This window comes from Pyxicephalus adspersus, chromosome W (assembly GCF_032062135.1).
Source record: "Pyxicephalus adspersus chromosome W, UCB_Pads_2.0, whole genome shotgun sequence".
NCBI lineage: Eukaryota > Metazoa > Chordata > Amphibia > Anura > Pyxicephalidae > Pyxicephalus > Pyxicephalus adspersus.
This window is the reverse complement of record NC_092870.1, coordinates 13,262,231-13,283,017: the sequence shown is the minus strand read 5'-3', so window position 1 is coordinate 13,283,017 and position 20,787 is coordinate 13,262,231. Positions and strand designations below refer to the sequence as shown.

Genomic DNA, 20,787 nt, shown 5'->3' with positions numbered 1-20,787 from the left:
TGTGTATGTAAAAATAGATTTAAAGGTATGTAAATGCATATGCATGAGTCCAGTTACTATTTTAACTGGACTGGTTTGTGGAGGGTTGGGGGGATTAATCAAGTAAGTTTGCTTAAATGGTATGCATTCATGTGACTTTTTGTAATCTTCATTGTTAGCTTTATCTGTTGCTGCAATGTTTGTTTGCCTGTTTTAAAATGATGGTCTCTATTGGTTAGCAATTCTTCAACCTGTTTTCTCTGAAAATGTATATGTATCATTGTTATTAAAGGTTGTGTCATTTTCCCCAGGAATAATTAGTACAAATGTATGCTTGGTTTCCACTCCAAACTGGTACTTGACCTTCCGTTGCCTTTGTCCCATTCTCAAAGTCATATTGTTGTACCCATATTGGTATTTGAATGTATTATGTACGTATTTCCTTTTATGAATAATTTGTCATGGTTATTTATTTATTTTTTAAATAGTCTGACATTTGCTGAATAAGCTGTGGTTTTCCTTTAATATACTTCACTCATTTTGATTTGCTGCCACTGCTCTACACCACTTATTTGTAGTATTGTTATAGGTTTGTTCTCATTGTGTTGTGCTGCCTGATTTGAGCCCTATTGTATACCAGGCACACTTCCACTTTCTGTCCAAACAGGTAGTCAATTAGTTGTCCAGCTGAGTTGCATACTCATTCTAACACACCTGATGGTGATGGAAGGAGGTCCAGGTTGCCAAGCACAACATCAAACAACATTTATTGGCAAGCTCACAAGCAGGGTCAAGATGCTCTGTTGATGCTCAACTTAATTTTCCTTATTAAATACTGGATTGTATGTATTATTTAGGTGTTTAAATAATTCAAATAGTATTAGTATAAAAAACTTCCATGGACAAATATACTTTGTGCAATACATGTTGTATAGCTTTTACAGACGTTCAGGGTGTTTTTGCAGTTTAAATGCAATTTTAGACCTTGGCTCACTTCCTCAAATCATGTTTTGTTGGCAACTTTTCTTGGCCAAATCTAGATATGTGCATGTATATGTATGAGCAGTAAAAAAACCAAGAGGAAGAGAAGGCTGCACGCGTTACTTTAAAAAGTCTTAAACTAGCTTTGAACCAAACCCATGACATCAGAAATCATAGGATGAAATAGGCAATATTTTCAATTTGAAGTAAATACGTGTTAAGCAATATGCCAAAACAAAAACCCTCTTTGCCTATTTCTTCCGATAATTTCACTTTTATATGTATATATACACACATTTAAATGTATACATACTGTAAAGTTTGGGGATCAACCAAGACTGCAGCAGCATGGTTTTCATCAAAAACACCACTTTACTTGGGAAAAACTAAACAAAACTGCTTTGTTTCAGCCACAAAGGAAAGACAATATAAAAAAAAAATAAGAGGCTTATTTCAGCCTAGTGGTGTGAAATGTCCTCAGTCCATCAGCATGAGCCCCACGGTAAGGGTAAGTCCAAACGAGGTCTCCTGTCAAGGTCCAATCCCCCAGTCTGGGGTTTCCACAGTCCAGCAAACAAAGAGGTCCACAGCAACAGGACAACATCAACAGCAACCTCCTCCAGCTTGATTCCCCACAAGCTCTCGTACAGGCCAGTTCCTGCTCAGCCTGGATCCCTCTGGCTCTCTCCAGCTTCTGACTGCTCTCTCTCAGCCTGGATGCCTCTGGCTGATTACTTCCTACTCACCTTGCACCTGTGCAGGTGCAAATATCCCAGTCAGGACTGGGTTGGGCCAAGGAACCCACCCTTTCACTCCCTTGGCTGGCTCCAGGGCCCAAAAGAACCTGGTTTCTTCCTGGAAATTTATTAACACTCTCTTTCCCTGGAGCCTTTTTAACACTTTCCCTGACATTTTAGGGACACACTACCACAATACATTTATGCATGAATGTACATACATGAAGCAAAACTAAATACAAAAAAACAAGAAAAAAAAAACTTCCCTGAATGATGCGCCTTCTCTGCAAAAGTGGCAGGTGTTTTTGAATTGCTGGGAAACACAGTTCACATGTACATAGCAGGTTCGCATTTGCCCACAACAATGCACATCAAACACCTGAGTTTTTGGCCTTTCAACAATTCATAGAAAAATGCTCAAAAACAATCACAATTTACTTGTTAAATTGTAGGTCTGTTGGATCAACCAAGGTTAAAGATTCTGGGAGATCGTAAAGGAAAAAACTAAAAAATTATTAAAACTTCTTTATTAAGGATAACCAGATCAGATTAAAATATAGAGACCACACAAACACCACTAAATTTACATGACAAAACAAAAAAAAGTCCAAATATTTCAAAAATAGCAAAAAACTGCTCAAGCCACTACGGTTGAGCAACCAACATTGAGAGGCAGTGGACTCGTGATAAAGAGTCTGCATTATCCTGGAGTTTACCAGGTCTGTGTTCAACTGTAAATTTAAATGGTTGGAGAGACAACAACTACCTGGTCACTCAACTGTTTTTCTCTTTATTGTCACACATCTATTTTAGAGGGACAGAACCGCACCTAGTTCCACCTTGGAGGCATCAGTCTCAACTTTATTGTTCTTTTGTGAAGTCTGGAGTCACCAACAGTGGTTGTACACAAAGAGCCTGTTTCAGAGTCTGAAAAGCCTTCTTGGCTTTGGGGTTCCAACTAATCATGACAGAACCTTTGCCTTTAATGAGGTCTGTCAATGGGGCTGAAATCAAAGTGAAAATTGGGAATAAAGCAAATAAATAATAGCCAGTAATTACCAAAAAGGCTCTAAATTTTTATTTTTAGGCTGGGGCCATTTTTGAATTTATTAATTTGGGGCTCAATCACACCTCGACCAATGACATACCCCAGGTTAGTCCCGCTTTCCTGCGTCTGTCTAATACGGCCTGTACCCGAGGCAGGTGGGTTGCCCAGTCAGTGCTGTGAATGAATATATCGTCCAAATACGCGGCCACGTACTGGCAATGAGGTCTGGAAGTTTTGTCCATCAATCTCTGGAAGGAAGCAGGAGCACCATGCAAGCCAAAAGGCAACACTTTGTATTGAAATGACCCCTCTGGGGTTGAAAAGGCTGTCTTTTCTTTGGCGCTGTCAGTCAGGGGTACTTGCCAATAGCCTTTTGTCAGGTCTAAGGTCGTCAGGTATCAAGCTGGTCCCAACCCGTTAATAAGCTCGTCCACCCGTGGCATAGGGTAAGCAATAAATTTAGACACACTGTTAAGTTTTCTAAAGTCATTACAAAATCTGATGCTTCCATCTGGCTTTTGAATTACCAAAATTGGGCTTGACCAGTCACTATGGGATTCCTCTATTACTCCCAATTGTAGCATGTTTCTAACCTCCTCTGCCACTGCTTTCCGTCTAGCTTCTGGTAAACAATATGGCTTTTCATTTACCCGAACCCCGGATTTGGTAACAATGTCATGCTTAATGACTGTGGTTCACCCAGGTATTTCTGAGAAAACATTTGTTTTGTTTACAAGAAAATCTTTTGTCTCATTTTTCTGCGACAATAATAAGGTTTCTGTAACTTTTACCTGGGGTACGAAGGGACCCAAAACGTTTTTTGGGACTGGCATGGCTACCAACGTTTTCCTGTCCTTCCAAGGCTTGATGGGGTTAATGTGATCTGCTCTGGTTTCCTTTTCCCTGGTTGACGGATTTAATAATTCACCTCCCCTACTTTTTCCATAACTTCAAAAGGCCCCTGCCATTTAGCAAGAAACTTGCTTTCTACTGTGGGTACTAAAACTAGCAACCTGTCTCCTGGGTTTAGGTTGCGAACTTTGGTCCCTCAATCATAATCCCACTTCTAGGCCTCCTGGGCTTCTGCCATATGTTCTTTAACAAGGGGCATAACAGGAGCAATTCTGTCTTGCATTAAAGAGAGGTGTTCTATAATGCTTTTATAGGGCGTGGTCTGACCCTCTCAAATTTAATTTGCTATATCTAATAGGCCACGGGGGTGTCTGCCATACAGCAACTCCAAAGGCGAATAGCCTGTGGATGACTGGGGAACTTCCCTTTTAGCAAACATCAAGTTACCAAGAAGTCCCAACTTTTCAAATCTTTGTCTATCCCTTGAGCCGATAAGCAGTTAAAAGTTGTATAAGATCATACATTTGTGAAGGGGGTGGTTTTCCGGGCTTGTACCCCCAGTGGTGCACTCGCTGAGCTCAGACAGCTAGAGATACCCCCCAAACATGCAAGATCTCCGCTTTAAATCTTTCATAGTCCAGGGCAGCCTCAGGTTCCAAATCAAAACAGGCCTTTTTTGAGTTCTCCAGTCAAAAATGGCGCAATTAACCCGGCCCACTGCTCACTAGGCCAACTTTCACTCATCGCAATCCTCTCAAAAGTAGCAAGGTAAACCTTCACATCATCAGCCACTGTCATTTTCTGCAGAACGTGACTTGGACCAATAGTTTTCCTGACAGTTTGTACTGGTACGGTGGAGTTTTCACTTAAGTTTGCCACATATATACACATACACACATATTTATATATATATATATATATATATATATACATATATAAATATGTGTATATATATATATATATATATATATATATACACATACACACACACACACACCAAATCACTAAGCAGAAGAATTGTCAAGGAAGGCCGGGGTTGAGGCAGGCTGCAAGCAAGCGAGGTCAGGTCACAAGCCAGGGATCCAGGAAGTAGACACCAGTGATACAGGGGCAACTGCAGACACAGGAGGCACTGGTGACACAGGAATAACCTCAGAGAAGTACACTGGAACAGCACAAGGGAATTGGCTGGGAAACAACAGACTGGGCAACAAGGAGTTAACACAGGAGCTGGACTGGGAAAGCATTGAATTAAACAAGTGTTACAGGAAATGCACAAACTCTTTGTGCTGTGTATGAGCTAGCTAAATAGCCAGGGATGATTAGGAGGCTAATTCCTGTTAGGCCAGCGGAATGGGCAAAACTGCTAAAGCTTGGGAGCTCAGGCACACTCAGAGTCAGAACTGCCCGCATGTGCACAAGAGGCGCCCCTGTAATTACACGAGGAAGACGTAAGTGTGAAAGATATTATAGGTGGTGAATTATAATATGTTGGGAAATTGTGTTTACAAATTCATACATGAAGAAATAAATCATTACTATTCCAAGTACATACAACATTGTTATTCCCAATATATATATAACGCTGTTATTCTAAGTGTATACAATATTACCAAATGACAATTATAGCCCAAGTGTCACACTTACCTTTTCCTTGCTGAAGGGCAGACGCGTCTTTCCTGCGCATGCAGACAGTTCTGACTCTGGGAGTGCCTACGCTAGCAAGCTTTATCAGTTTCGCCGATAAAAAAAAACATTGCTATTCCAAGTATATACAAAATTTCTATTGCAAGTACATACAATAATTTTTGAAATTCAAATATTGTATCTTTTCATTGAAAAGATACATTAATGATATTTTGATTTTATGGACTGGTCCAATAAAATAATTTTTTGAATTTTACCAATATATTCAAATGATTATATTCTAAAGTTTATGAATTTAGACAAAATTCCATTTGTGGATATATTTGTTAACCTGACAAAAATTAAAGGGACAGCAGGGAATACAATACTACATGCCAAGAGCACACCCAAATCACTGATCAGAAATATACTGTACAGTCACAATATTTAGACCAAAGACAAATTGTACTCAAGGTGATCAAATTTGAGAAGCTGCAGCAAAAGCACTTAGAAATAGATTACTAAAAAACAAAAAAAAACAAAAAAAAAAGAAAACCTACCGCAATTAAGACAGAACAACAGATTAGCACACGTTATACAAAACATCAATTAATGTACATTTGGAGTGCCCGGACGACGGCAGAGACCTCGGGACCAATCAACTGTTCTGCGGGATTAAAGGTAAGTGTAATTTTTTTTTTTGGGTGACTTAAGTTTAGCTCCTCTTTAAATAATCACATAAACTAGGTATTATAATGCCTTTTGATTCACAATATCATGCAAATGTGGATGTTTTTACATTGGAAAGAATAAAAAAAGCGTTCAGAAAATGAATCTATGAACATGTCTATTCTATTAGTAACGGGAAAATGGTCAAATCAATCAGCTACCATGTGGACACAACATAATTTTGATGTGCACAGCATCAAATTCTCAGCCTTGAAAAATTTATGTACCAATAAAAGGAGAGGGTATTTTGATAAAATCTTGCTACAGAAAGGAACCAAGTGGATCTTTACATTAAAGGCCACTAAATATCCGAGTTTCAAGGATGTCTTCAGTTTCAAATCCTTTTTATAGTAATACTGAAAGTTTAACAATATTATACGTAATATATGTGTTATTTACAACGGATGTGAATGATCCTTACATTTGTTTTTTCTGTAAGGATATCTTTCTTTACAAATAGTTGAGACAATAAACCTGTAAATTAAGTAGTACTGTATATCATAGGCCCTCAACCTTAGCACTTTACGGACCTCTAAAGGCACGGACTCCGAACCGCGCATGCGCGGGGAGCCGTATGTCACTTAAAGGGGAAGAAACTTCCCCCCAAAGAGTGACTTCATGATGCCAGAACACGCCCACTCTCCCTTTTGCAGGTCTGAGACAGAGACACAACCCACCCACCACCATGAGCCTGCAATGTCTCCGGGAGACGTGGTCCACGGCTCGACGTGGTCCCAAGCTGGGTCCTTGCTCCTGACCCCGCTGGTGGGTGCATGACCAGAGCCACGGCCCACCTGTCAGACGGCCAGGGGTTAAGGACCACTGCTGTATATAAAAGAAGAATGTTTGAACATCTTCTTTCTACCATTATGTGCAATGACAATTAGTAATGGTTATAACATTTGATGATATTTGATATCTGAATATATACTTAATTCATGTCAACATAAATCACATGGGTCCGAGCTGACTCATACTAAAATGTTTGACAATAATGTATAAATGTTTAGGTTTTTAAGACCATGTCAAACATCCACATATGTTGAGCATGTTAAGTTTTATGAATGCGTGTACAGTTCTTTATTGATATATGGTAATTATCTGGACTTATATTTGTTACCCATCATATGATTGAATGTACCTTAACCATTTTGGAATTCCCATACTGTCCCATAAGTACTATTATGTTCGGACCCATACACCCGATTTAGTAATTACCAATCATAATTACGTCTTATATTCCTGAAGTTTGTCAACCTCCAACTTAGAACACAAGTTGATCTGCTGAATGGACTTTGCTGAGGGGGTCTCAGGGGTTTATACAAAATATTGTTGGCCCAAGAGCCAGATACACAACATCACCTAATGATAAAAGCCCCCCTTTTCTGCCATTTTTACCACTCTTTGCACACCAATAACTCTGCAATGGATACTTCCAGAGAAATCCCATTCATGTAACAGATAGCCAAGAAGGACATGTTCTTACTGCTACATCTTCAGGTCCCTACATCTCCCCATCCCTGAGAAATTAGGGTTCACAGAAGGTAAGTGGCCAGCTATGTGTGACAGGGTATCACAGGTATAGTTTTGCTATTTTGTGATGGCACCATAGTGATGAGTTAGCCACAAGAGTCTGCACTTGCAGTTACATTTACCTTTCCTTACAGAGAAATTGGAGTTGATAGAGAGTGAGGTGATAGCTATAGGTAATAGGGTAGCAGGATATGATGGGTATAACATTTTAATTGGTAGGGCAGAAAGGGTATCCAACTGGCTCCCACATTTCCAGTTGCCAACATTTAACTGTTCCAGAGAAATTGGGGTTCAGAGAAGGTAAATGGGCAGCTATGTGTAACTGGCACCCCAACAGCCACTCAGTCCCTCGAACCGCAGCGTCTGCAGATTTGACTCCAGGCAGCAGTGAGCGGTACTGAGCATCTGCCCTCGGCATGGTTCCGTGGCATGTGGTAGGGGTAATCGCAGGGCAACCTTACCGCCAACCTGAATGCAGCCTTAAAGTTTTGTGAGTGAGCAAATATATATTTTAGGCATCACAGTGCAGACAATTGGCAGTACTCTAATGCTCATTGCCATGAAAGTGCCCCCCGAGGGTCCCTAAAATGAAAAGTTACTTTTTACTTTATGTAGAAGGGTAGATCATTTATAATAAATGCTTTTTATAAAAAAAAAAAAAAAAAAAAAAACACAAAGCCCCCTTGTTCGCACATTAGTGCCACGGCGGTAAATACAGCGGCATACGTCACAGATCTGCCCAAGTAAAGGTGTCTTTTTTTATTTTTACTTTAGGTCCACTTTAATGAGAAAAGATCACAGATTCTTATTAGGATTTTAGGATATTTGAGAGCCCGTATGTGGCAACTTCTTATGTTCAGGGGGCTGAAATTAAGTTTAGTAGCAGCTCTCGGGTCCCCTGTGTACCCTGAAAATGTCAAGTTTCTACAACAATCAGTGTAGGAGATATGAAGGTTTATACATTGGGGGTAATGACCACAGCATAGCCACAGACACCGCTCTCATGCTGCTGCTGTACGAGGGATGGGATTTTGTCACAGTGCAAGGTGGGCAGGGAGCAGCACAGCTGATGGCTGAGGTCTATTGAACATACCCACTCTTGGGGAGCTCACACTGAAGCACAACCTCATAGAAAAAGATAGTGCAGACAGAGCTGATTGTGACATCATTGTACACGCCCAATCAGCTGGTAGTACGCATTGCGAGGGTAGGATTTTCTTATAGGACACAGGACACCTGAGGGTCGGATGTGAAAGGAAGGTGAGCCACAGGGGAGGAGTAAACACTACCGAGTGACAGAAGGTCCTTGCACAGTCAGACCCCTAGGATGCCGACAACCTTGTTCAGGGCAACGGCATTTATATTTCAGATTCAGAACAGCAGCAGAACAGGCTGTTCTTTCCTGTTATACTATTATTAGCTCACTCAGGTTTTTTTTTTTTTACAATGGGAACCAGGTGAGTTCTCGCTTTAGGTGTATTTGATATTTTATCAGATACTTACATTAAATATTACCATCACTTTGTATAAATTTTTCTCAGAAACAATCCATTTTGGATATTGGATACTTCCCTTTTCATATAAATTCTATTTATTATTATGCAGTGTGTGCAAGATCCTTGAAATAGGTCTAATTTCAACCTTCTTTCTAACATATTGCATTTAAGAAGTTTATGACCTCCATTAGAACAGACTTGATATCTAGTGATTACATAGTAGGTTAGGTTGAAAAAAAGACATAAGTCCATTAGGTTCAACCACTAGTGAAATAAACATATGCCAGATATAGACATAGTTGGTCCAGAGGAAGGCAAAAATAAAACCCTGGTACAATTTGCTTCAACAGGGGAAATAATTCCTTCCTGATTCCATGAGGCAATCAGATGTTCCCTGGATCAACAGTCACTGCTATTTTTACTTTAAAGCCTTAATACCCAGTTATATTCTGTGCTTCTAGAAATCATCCAGCTTTTTCCTAAAGCAATCTATAGTAGTTGCTGAAACTCCTTCCTGAGGGAGCCGATTCCACATTTTCACGGACATTACAGTGAAGAATCCCTTCCTTATCCGTAGCTTTAACTTCTTTTCCTCCAGACGCAAAGAGTGCCCTCTTGTTCTTTGTAATGATCTCAAAGTGAATAATGGCGAAGAGGGTTCTCCATGTGGACCGTATATATATTTATACAGGGTAATCATATCCCCCCTTAAACATCTCCTCTCAAGAGAGAATAGATTCAGTTCAGCCAATCTCTTCTCATAGCTGAGCTTCCCCAATTCCTTTTATTAATTTAGTTGCCCTTCTCGGCACTCTCTCCAATTCAACAATGTCCTTTTTGTGAACTGGTCCCCAAAACTGGACTGCGTATTCCAGATGTGTTCTGACCAATGCTTTGTACAGGGGCAGGATAATGTCTCCATCTCTGTAGTCTATTCCTCTTTTAATACAAGAAAGTACTTTGCTAGCTTTAGATATTGCAGCTTGGCATTACATGCTATTAAGTCTATGATCTACCAGAACCCCCAGATCCTTTTGCATTTCTGACTTCCCCAAAGGTATTCCCTCCAGACCAGACATGGGCAAACTAGGACACCAGGGCCATATACGGCCTGTTAGGCTTTTTTATCCGGCCTGTTTAACTATCTCTCCACTTCATTGGCTCCAGTGAAGTAGATCTGTGGTCCTGATGCGCAACCCCCCCCCCCCCGAGCGGGGTAAGGAGAAGGACCCCACTGGGGGGCCGCACCGGCCAGAGCGGTGGACCATGTCCCCTGTTAAATTCTCGGGCTCGGGAAAGTGGTCGTAACAACCCGTTTACTCACCCAGCGCAGGCTCAGATCTGAGATGGGAGAGTGGGCGGGGTTATGCCATCATGACGTCACGTTCAGTGGCGTCATGATGGCATAACCCAGCCCACTCTACCATCGGCCCGGCCCCTCCGCCAAATTTTAGAATAGATTGTGACCTGAGCGAAAAAGTTTGGCAATCCCTGCCCTAGGCAGTATGAAGCATGCATGCTGTTAGCGCCCAAGTGCATAATTTTACATTTATCTATAGTATATATCATTTACCACTTGGCTGCCCAATCAAAACAGTACATCCAGGTCTTCTTGTAGATTATAGACATCCTGTATGGACTCAATTCCATTACATCGTTTGGTGTCATCTGCAAACACAGAAATGGTACTTTTAATCCCAAACTCTGTCATTTATAAAGATGTTATACAGTAAAGGTCACAACACTGAACCCTGGGGTACACCACTAATAACCTTAGACCATTCAGAGTATGAATCATTAATTACAACTCTCTGCATGAAATCTTTAAGCCAGTTCTCTATCCATTTACAGATTTCTAAACCTATTGACCCTAACTTGCATATTAACCGTCTGTGGAGTACAGTGTCAAATGCTTTAGCAAAGTCCAGTACACTATATCAACTGCTATTCCACTGTCTACCTGTTTACTTCCTCATGAAAAGAGTAAATTTGTTTGACAACTTCTGTCTTTCTTGAAGCCATGCTATCACTTATAATATTATTTTCTAGCAGAAACTCCTCTATGTGCTTCTTTATCAAACTCTCTAGGACCTTTCCAACTATGGACGTTAAACTAACAGGTCTGTAGTTACCTAGTAATGACTTTGCTCCCTTTTTGAAGATAGGAACCACATTGGCCTTACGCCTATCCATTGGTACCTTGCCAGTGACTAAAGAGTCTCTAAAATTTAGAAATATTGGCTTTGAAATAACCGAGCTCAGCTCTTTGAGGACACGTGGATGTAGTTCGTCAGGTCCTGGTGCTTTTTTCCCCAGCTGTTTCTCAATCATATCAATTCTGAGCCATTGTGACTCATTTACGGCAGTGACATTGCTATTATGAATTTGGACTTGAGCTCCTTTTATTTTCCTTTTGTGTACACAGAGCTTAAAAAAAAAAAAAAAAAAAATATATGTATATGTATTCCTATTTAGGTCTGCTTGGAAAGACAAGCGTACTGAGATGTCACAAAAAAAAGTTTAGTAAATCTGCCTTGTCTTTATCCCCAGTTACCAACCGAGCGACATCCTTTAAGGGGCCTACATGCTCAGATCTGCTCCTTTTGCCATTAATATATTTGAAACATTTTTGGGGGTTTGGCTTACTTTCCTTTGCAATCTGTCTTTCATTTTGGAGTTTGCACATTTTATCTCCTTTTTACATCTTTTGTTATATTCTTTATAGGTTTCAAATGATGAAGGTGATCCTTCATTTTTATATTTTTGGAATTCCCTTTTCTTGTTCCTTATGGCTTTTTTAACATCAGCTGGGAGCCACATAGGTTTTAATTTTATCCTCTTAAACTTATTACCCATTGGAATATATTTTTCAGTTTGCTTTTGTAGAACAGACTTGAAACATTCCCATTTCTGTTCTGTGTTCTTTGAGGACAATATTGTCTCCCAGTCCAAGTCACAGAGAGCCGCCCTTAATAATGGAAAATTTGGTCTCTTAAAATTAAATGTTTTTATCTTTCCTGTTTACAGATTACAATAAATGAAATCATATAATGGTCACTGCTACGCAGATTCTCTTTTATTTGCACATTTGTTATAAGCTCTGCATTGTTAGAAACAACTAGGTCCAACAGAGTATCATTTCTAGTTGGGGCTTCTATAAACTGTACCATAAAATTATCTTGTATTAAATTCACAAATGTCCTTCCTTTTGCTGTTCCTGTAGTGCCATTACTCCAGTCAATGTCAGGGTAGTAAATCTCCCATGATTAAAACACTTCCACTTTTTGCTGCTTTTTCTATCCCTGCTAGTAGTTGATTTTCTATTTCTTCCTTAGCACTGTTGGGCCTATAGCCGACTCAAATAATTAATTGTGTGTGATTCAACCCCACATTCAACTTCACCCATAATGTCTCAACCTCATGGCTTGTTCCATCCGCAATTTCTTCTTTCACATTCCCTTTTAGATCACTTCTCACATACAGACAGACACCACCACCCTTTCATTTGACTCTGTCTTTACGAAAGAGAGTATACCCAGGAATATTGACAGCCCAGTCAAGTGAAGAACAAAGCCAGGATTCAGCAATGCCAACTAATTCATAATTCTCCTCACTCATTAATGCTTCCAACTCCACTATCTTGTTTGTTAGACTTCTAGCATTAGTGAACAGGCTCTTTAAACTATTGCTGCTTTTACCACCACTGTTTGCCAAATCCTTTTGTTTTTTAGTACAATTAGTACTGCACAATCCAATGTTTGTTTATAACATGGGAAGCTACCTACAATTATCCATAACACCCCCTCCAACTATCCCCAATCCATCCTCCACTAGTGTCTGACCCCTGACTAACCTTTCTGCCACCTTATTTGACTGTCCCAACCCCCTCTGTCCTAGTTTAAATATCCCTTTATCATTCCCCTAAATCTTTCCCCTAGCACAGCAGACCCCCTTTCATTTAGGTGCAAACCATCTCTGGCATACAGGTTGTACAATGAAAAGTCAGCCCAGTGCTCTATGAACCCAAACCCTTCCCTTTTGCACCAGGACTTAAGCCATGCGTTTATCTGCCTAAGCTCCCTTTGCCTTTCCTGTGTTGCACATGGCACAGGCAATATTCCAGAGAATATAGCCTTGGAGGTCCTTTTCTTCAGCTTGAAACCTAGTTCCCTAAACTGATTTTTAAGGATACTCCATCTTCCACCTATATTGTTATTGGTTCCAACATGGACCAAGACAGCTGTCCAGCCCCTCCCAGTAGTTTGTCCACTTGGTCCACCACATGCCAAACCCTGGCACCAGGGAGAAAGCAAACCATTCGGTTGAAGGGATCCAGGCGACAAACTATTCTACCCGTCCTCCTGATCATAGAATTCCTTATGACAACCAATTGTCTTTTCCTTCCTGTGTTTCTCTCCCCACCACTACTAGATGTGCTGCTCTCCTGGCTGTTGGGGGTAGCAATAACATCAAGAGTTGTCACCACTTGGTCTGCCACCTGCACATCTTCACATAACTTTGCAAACATGTTGGGGTGCTCAAACACAGACCTGGCCTTCCTTTTCTGGGTGCCCCTACCACTCCCTCTAGGTACATTAACCCAACTTCCTACATGTTCATCCTGACTAACCTCTCCACCCTCCTCATCTAAGCCATTACCTGACTGCTCAGTGAGCAGGAGACCCCTCTCAAGGTGATCCAGTGATTTCAGTGTTGCAATGCGCTTCTCCAGCTCTCCAATGCGAGATACCAGAAAGGTGACTTGCTCACATTTGTCACAGCGGTATTCACCTAGGAGGTGTTGCTGCATTTGTGCATACATGTGACAGACAGGCACTGAACCAAACTTTTCACCTTGCTACCACTCATTTTCCCAGTTACAATTTTTGTTTACAAGAAGTTATAAAAGGTTACTTACAGTTTGTGGTTACTATAAGGATTTAACTCCTTTTGTTTTCAAACTCCTGTTTTTTTCTAACTTCACTTGATCAAAGAGCAACAACTCTTATACATAGCAGTATAAATACTTATAATAATATAATTTTTTTCTAAACAATACAAGTACCACACATTGTTTTTGAAACACCTATGTAAATACTACATATTTTTTTTTAAATATCATTCATGAAAAAAAAAAAAAAAAGGCTACTGCGATCATTGGACACTTGAAGAAGCAGTTATAAGCTATAATTAAATTGTATATAGTGCCAATTTGGCCTGAACAATTATTGTTGGAATCGATATTGTCATTTGTTAATACGGATATCTTTATACAGTAAAATATATATGCATGCCAGAAAAGCCCCGGTCTTTCTTTCTTTATTCTTAAATTTTCTTGTGATTACCAGGTGTTGGCATCATACTAATTGTAAAGAAGTAATGAATAGTGAAGAACTTCCATAATTCTGTCTAATATATTATCATCATATGCCTAGCTTGAATTGCCCAGATTTGTGTCAGGTTTGTGAACTTCACTATATTAATTGAGAAAAATATTTATTCACATCTGCCTTCGTTGATATCCATTTGATAGGGGATGGGAATAAGGAGTTTATAGAAGGAAAATAATATTGTCATGTTTTCAGTTTACGAGGGGGTGCTGAGAAGTTCCTGGCTTTGCCCCCTCAGATGAAATAGAAAAATTAGTGTGGGGGCATATGACAGCCTAATACCTTAGTATGCAACTGTGCAAATATCAGGTCTTTGTGATTCTTAAAACTGTTTTTTCTTTTAGTAAGAAGCTGTGATGGCCGAGGCACAAGCAGGTTTCACGTCGTTGGAGTTACGGGCCGTCATGAAGTTTTTGTTTCTCCAGGGAAAGTCAGCAAGGACATTCACACTGAGATGTCACAAACATTGGGGGAGAAGTGTCCTTCCTACAACACTGTCAAAACCTGGATATCTTGTTTCAAGACTGGGCATTTCACCGTTGAAGATGAGCCCTGCAATGGGAGCTCCCCAACCTCAACTGAACCGGCAACCTGCGATGTCGTCCATGAGCTTATTATTGAGGACCGGTGAATATCAGCAAAAAATATAGCCCAGATACTTGACATCTCACAGGAGCGTGTTGGGTTTGTTATCACCACTATCCCAGACATGCGCAAGCTTTCAGCGAAGTGGGTGCTGAAATGTTTGAACAGTGATCAGAAGGAACGAGTTGAGGCCTGAAACCTGGCTCCACATCTATGATCCTGAAACCAAGGAACAGTCAAAGGAATGCAGCAACAGCGGGTCGCCGCGGCCAAAGAAGTTCCAAACCCAGAAATCGGCCAAAATAGTCATGGCGTCCGTTTTCTGGGACAAAGATGGTATTCTGTTGGTGGACTACCTACCTCAGAGCTCTAGTATCACCAGACAGTATCATGCTAACCTCACGGACCATCTGAAGGAGGCAATTAAGACGAAACGCTGTGGAAAGTTGACCAAAGGGATCCGTTTTTTGCAGGACAATGAACCTGCGCACGCGTCCAACGTTGTGGCCGCCAAATGGAACACCCTGGGTTTCCAATTGGTCAACCAACCCCCCTACTCACCTGACCTGGCCCCTTTGGACTATTATCTGTTCCAGAATTTGAACACCTGAAAGGGCAACGTTTTGAGGACATTTCTGATGTCAAAGATGTTGCTGAGAGCTGGCTTGTGGCCCAACCAAAGGACTTTTATTTAACGGTCTAGAAAAGCTGCAACTACGCTGTACCAAGTCCATCAGGGCACTGCAAGGCACTGCATTTCTGGCAAAATAAACAGCTATTTACTGTACCTCTTAAAATCTTCTATACCCAGAAAAAGAAAACCAATGCAGTGACCAAATCGAAGATCTGGTAAGTTGGAATAGGTCACATTATTTCATTGTGGGTTTAGACATCCTTTACACACTAATTCTGAACAATTGGCCCCTTTGCCGTGAATGCAAGCAAACTCAGTAGAGCATAGAATACTTAAAGCACAGACTAGAACAGACAAAAATTCACAGCAATGTTGAAATGGTCAACCACTGGATAGTTGTGTGCAACAAGCCTACAACACACAGGTTTCCAGATATAAATTTCAGTTGTAATATTTTTATTTACTTTGCCATGTTGACAAGCCACATAGTAAACGTGAAGAGCCTTCTAGCTACACACAGGATTTTACAAAAATGTTCTATTCATTCTAAGTGACCTGATAAACTAGCACTGAGGCAGGAAGGTAGTGAAGTATATCATGAATGAAAGCATGTATATTTAACTAATATGGTTGTCTTGACAAAATTAATACAACACAAGATAAAATAGGATCACTGAGGAGCACAGGTAGTCTTACACCTTCATGAAATTCACAAGAAGTCCAACTGAGTGGACAAATGGCAATACACCATAATGGAATGGTAAACACCTCGTAAGGCAAGAGATGGCAGGATACAGATCAGACAGACCACCTAGTGACTCCAACTAGGGTGCTTTCCGAAGGACCCAAGGCCAGAGACAGCAGGGAGTGATCAAACATCACTGTAAAACATCACAAATACTAATGACACTACAAATGGATCTGGGTATGAAGTTTCTGGTGAGTTTCTTTTTTCCAATTATGTCTGGTGAGAAAGAGGCTGCAGAATGAAGAGAGCTCAAAGACCTAACAAAAATAAAGTAGCTCACAGTGTCCAAGCCAAAAGGTTCAATCACATAGGTGAGTCTTCAGGGAGAGAAGTGCAAAAGCTAACAGTGCCAGACCTGGAAAGTGCTGTGCTGCTAACTTAGCTAGGACCAGAAAGCACATATGGTGCCCAAATAATTTCCCTATAATTCATCTTGGTAAGAACAAAAGTTGAGAACAACTGTGCTATAGAGCTGCAAGAAACCAAAAGGGACACCCACCTTCCTGAGACTTTAGCAAAAAATAAATAAATAAATAAAACTAAGGCATGTAGGAGGGATTACCCCAGGGTTAGCCTAAAGTTTGCTGTTTGACAGTTTCCAGTCGTCCTGTAAGTTAAGTGGCAGTATACCCTGAAGTTTTCAAAACTTCCTGTGTTCTTCAATACACAAGGAAAGGAAAATAAATACCCTATTACATATGCCCAGTTCCTGGCAAAGAAAAAGACAAAAAAAGTAGTTTCTACTTCATGTAAGAGACCTTTCCATTACTTCTCCTAAAAGATAGTTCGGCCATCACCTCCAACTAACACTCCGTAAACTGAAGAAACTATACAAGATGGCATAATAGGTCTAAAATATAAAACAGAGAAGGTAAATGCTAAATGCTTTGTAAATTCAATTCTGTTTTAAAACTACAGACCATTTAAAAAAGTGCAGTTTAATAAAGAGCAAATATAATGCACACATAATGATACTTAACAAAAACAAGTAACTAAAAGTCTTACATATATTTATATACACAGTTTTTACTTTATTAAATTTCAGTGCCTTCATTAATTAAGCCATGGCGAGGGGACGGGAACACAGACATGGAGACAGCATGGTAACGAATCTTTAAGCACTGTGTATTTAAAGCTATGGTTATGTACATAGACATGAACAAGTATATACAAAAACCGCAGAGAAAAGCATGGAAGGGCATCATGGGCTTTTAAAATCGGTCAGTGAAGATTCAATCTGTTCTACATCTGGACAAGAGAAAATTTTAAAAAATCAGGCTGCAGTGCAGAACTACAAGTTACAGCCTAACTAGCATGCTAAGATCAGACAACAACAGGTGTTCCAGGGAGCTTCCAAGAGACTTCAACTTTTCAAAATCTGTCATGGCGTGCCATCACTTGTAGTTCAACAACAGCTAGGACAATACAAGTCACCTAAACCTGCTTTAAAGTACTTAAGAATCTTCTACAGTATCAACCTTTAAATTCAAGCAATATTTCAGAATGTAAAACCGAAAAGAAAAAAACTCTCAAAAATATATTATTTAAATATTTTATGTGTTCGGTTTACAAAAATTCACTAAACATAACCACATAAATACATAATTTTTACTAAACAAATTCACATCATGTTTAGTGAAGTCATACAAAGGTGGGGAGAAAGATAACCAAAAGACCAAAATGCATTCCATGCTAAAAGAAAAATAACAATGTTTTCAGTATTTTTTTAGAAAGTAAAAAGCTGTAACAAATGGTCCTGATTGTAAGCGGGTAAAAAAGAAAAAAAAATGTAAGGAAACTTTGATACACAACAACAAATAATAACAATTTTACCACATCATAAAACCATTAAAAAGAACTGTGTTGATCTTTAAGTAAACCATTAAATCAGATATATACAGCAATACCGTCCTCAGCGTGTAATATACCTACTTTCTTTCATACACACAAGAATAAATGCCAGAGGAATTAATCCCTGGGAAAGGGGGAGAAATTGCTGTACCACTACCTAAAAAAAAAAAAAATGAAAGAAAAAAAGTGATGTTTGGTTTCAATAACGAATGAAGGGCATGTATGTGTTGAAGGGCATCTGTACACAATTCTAGGTTAGCATATTGAAAAAAAAAAAAAAAAAAAAAGGAGGCGGCCACATTGTCAAGCTGGCAGCAGCTATAGAAAATCATTAATGTGGAAGTGAAAGGGAACATTTCAGGATGCTTACATACCCGACTATCCTCACAGATACCCTTTTTATTGAGGCAAACACTTTTCAGGGATTTGCAACATGCTCTTTTAATTTCCACAAAGAGAGAAAACTAGATTACAATATTAAAGAACATGGTTGGAAAAGAGGGGTATGGAAAATGCATCTCAATGTTATTCTGCTTCAGGGAAGGCGACTCCTGAGCCAGGCTGTACACAAATTTTTAACAGGAATGGTACTTTTTATTTTTTTTTTCTACAGTTTAAAACCTTTATGTTAAAATTCCATTAGGTGGAGAGGAAAAGAAAAAAAAAAAAACACAAAACATTCAGTGCTGCAGAATTTGACTAAAATCCACTAAAGGCATAAACATGGTTTCTAAAGCCAGGGTGATCAGTTACCTCCTGACAGCAAAGCTTCACTTGTATACAGGATTCTTCTTTGGCAGCACAGGTCGTTTGGCTTGCCACAAGTGGTTATGGATAGTCAGTGCATCGACACTTACTGACATAGTTTTGGTGGGGATGACAGTAAACTGTTTTCTATCTGAGTTGTACTTGTAAAGTTTGTCGATCATTTTCTTGCTGATGCTCTTTGGGCCTGTCCCGGACAGTTTGCAGATTTCCTCAGAGTCCGGGTAATAGGAATAAAGTGCTCGAAACTGGCATCCGGTGTCACGGAACAAGATGATGTAGTGGTTAGAGTCGCACCTTTCAAGCTCCTGTATTTCATGATAAAAATCAACAAAAGAACATTAAAACAAAGCCAGTAAACAGTAAAGCCAACTAATATACAACATTATACAATAAAATACTTTATACAACAATACTCTGTTTATAAAGGACAATACCAAGACTCTGCCTATGATCTCATGCTTGCTCTTTGGAGTATTAGTAGCACACAAATCATGCCCACCCTGAGATCTCTCCCTCTAAATAGCACCTGCCACAGGTCGCACAGTTGCCACTAAAAGCCAGATTTTAACATTAAGAAGGTGTGCAGCAACTAAAATAAGGACAACATTCAAGCAAATGTAATCACCGAATTGAAAAATATATATATTTTGAATCTTTAATCAGTTTTATTAAAATAAGAAAAAAATTTTATAAAAAAACATACATACATTTTTTACAAATCTTTGGGGCAGAAATATATTAACTTTACTTATCAAATTGTGACAAACCATTCCAAATACAAGAGCACTCATAGCTCTAATATTTACATGTCTAATTACATTAGCGCTCCTTCATTACTTGGTCAAAGACCCATCATATAGGTTAATAATGAAATGTTGCTGCTCTAGCCAAACTAATATCAGTGTCCTATTCTATTAAGACTATATAGGTTTTAGAAAACATATTACTATGTTATAAAAAGAGAGAAAAAAAGCACACATACATGCCCACCCATCTGCCCATCCTTAAACAAAAAAAAAAAATCAAATAAATAAAAATGATTCGAACTCTGAAAACAACCATGAGGCTCAGATCACAGTATATTTATATAATATATATAACCAATAGGAAGCTATCGTAAAGTATTATGGTGTGCCTAGCCTGAAATACAATTGTCTTCTTTTGCGATCTGTTCTTCCACCGATCTTATTTTCTCAAGTTCCACAATCCAATATTTCAAAGAAGGAATAGTGGAACACCAGTGTCTCACAATAATAATTCTTGATGCCGTTAGGAAGTAACCAAATTGAAAAAAAATTTTATGCATTTGAAATACATACATGAGGCCTAATGATGTTTGACACGTTTGTTTGAGCTACGTTTTAAATTTACATTTTAAATGCAAATGCATTAAACCCACCAACCAACTGGAAATACCCACTCTATGTAAAACAAAAGTGCTATCTGCATTGGTAGGCCTGACCACTTTTTTAAAAAAATTTTTTGTACTGCTCTATGTTACTCAGAAAAAAAATTAAACAGATTTATTTACATCCAAGGTTTGATTCTTCTGTGCTTCATTCACCTTCCCAGCAAGGCAGCAGTGTGATAAAGCATTGTGGATTATTGGTTTATTAGACTTGCCACTTGGCTCCTTATAAAGTTTTGGACCTAGAAAAACAGCAGGAATAATAATTGTTATAGTTATACTGTAGTGGGTTAACAGACAATGCCTCTTGGCCTGGGGTCTGTACAAGGCATTTGTATACAAGATATTAGATTCAGCATTTTTTTCTATAAACTAAAGAATAAGCAAAAGCTTTATAAATGTATAATAATGATAGTGTGTGA

The 20,787-nt window shown here is 39.3% G+C and overlaps 1 protein-coding gene across 3 annotated transcripts in view; it reads right to left on the bottom strand.

Annotated features, from left to right (window-relative positions):
- Window positions 1–18,448: 18,448 nt before the first annotated feature.
- Window positions 18,449–20,787, bottom strand: part of LOC140342804 (calmodulin-regulated spectrin-associated protein 1-like) — an 83,045-nt gene continuing 80,706 nt past the window's right edge. For all 3 annotated transcript variants that reach the window (XM_072429153.1, XM_072429154.1, XM_072429155.1), the window contains 2 exons: window positions 20,489–20,607; window positions 18,449–19,262 (listed from right to left, as the gene is read on the bottom strand). In XM_072429153.1, coding sequence (XP_072285254.1) covers window positions 18,960–19,262; window positions 20,489–20,607 — 422 coding nt within the window. In that variant the 3' untranslated portion in view covers window positions 18,449–18,959. The remainder of the gene's footprint in view (window positions 19,263–20,488; window positions 20,608–20,787) is intronic.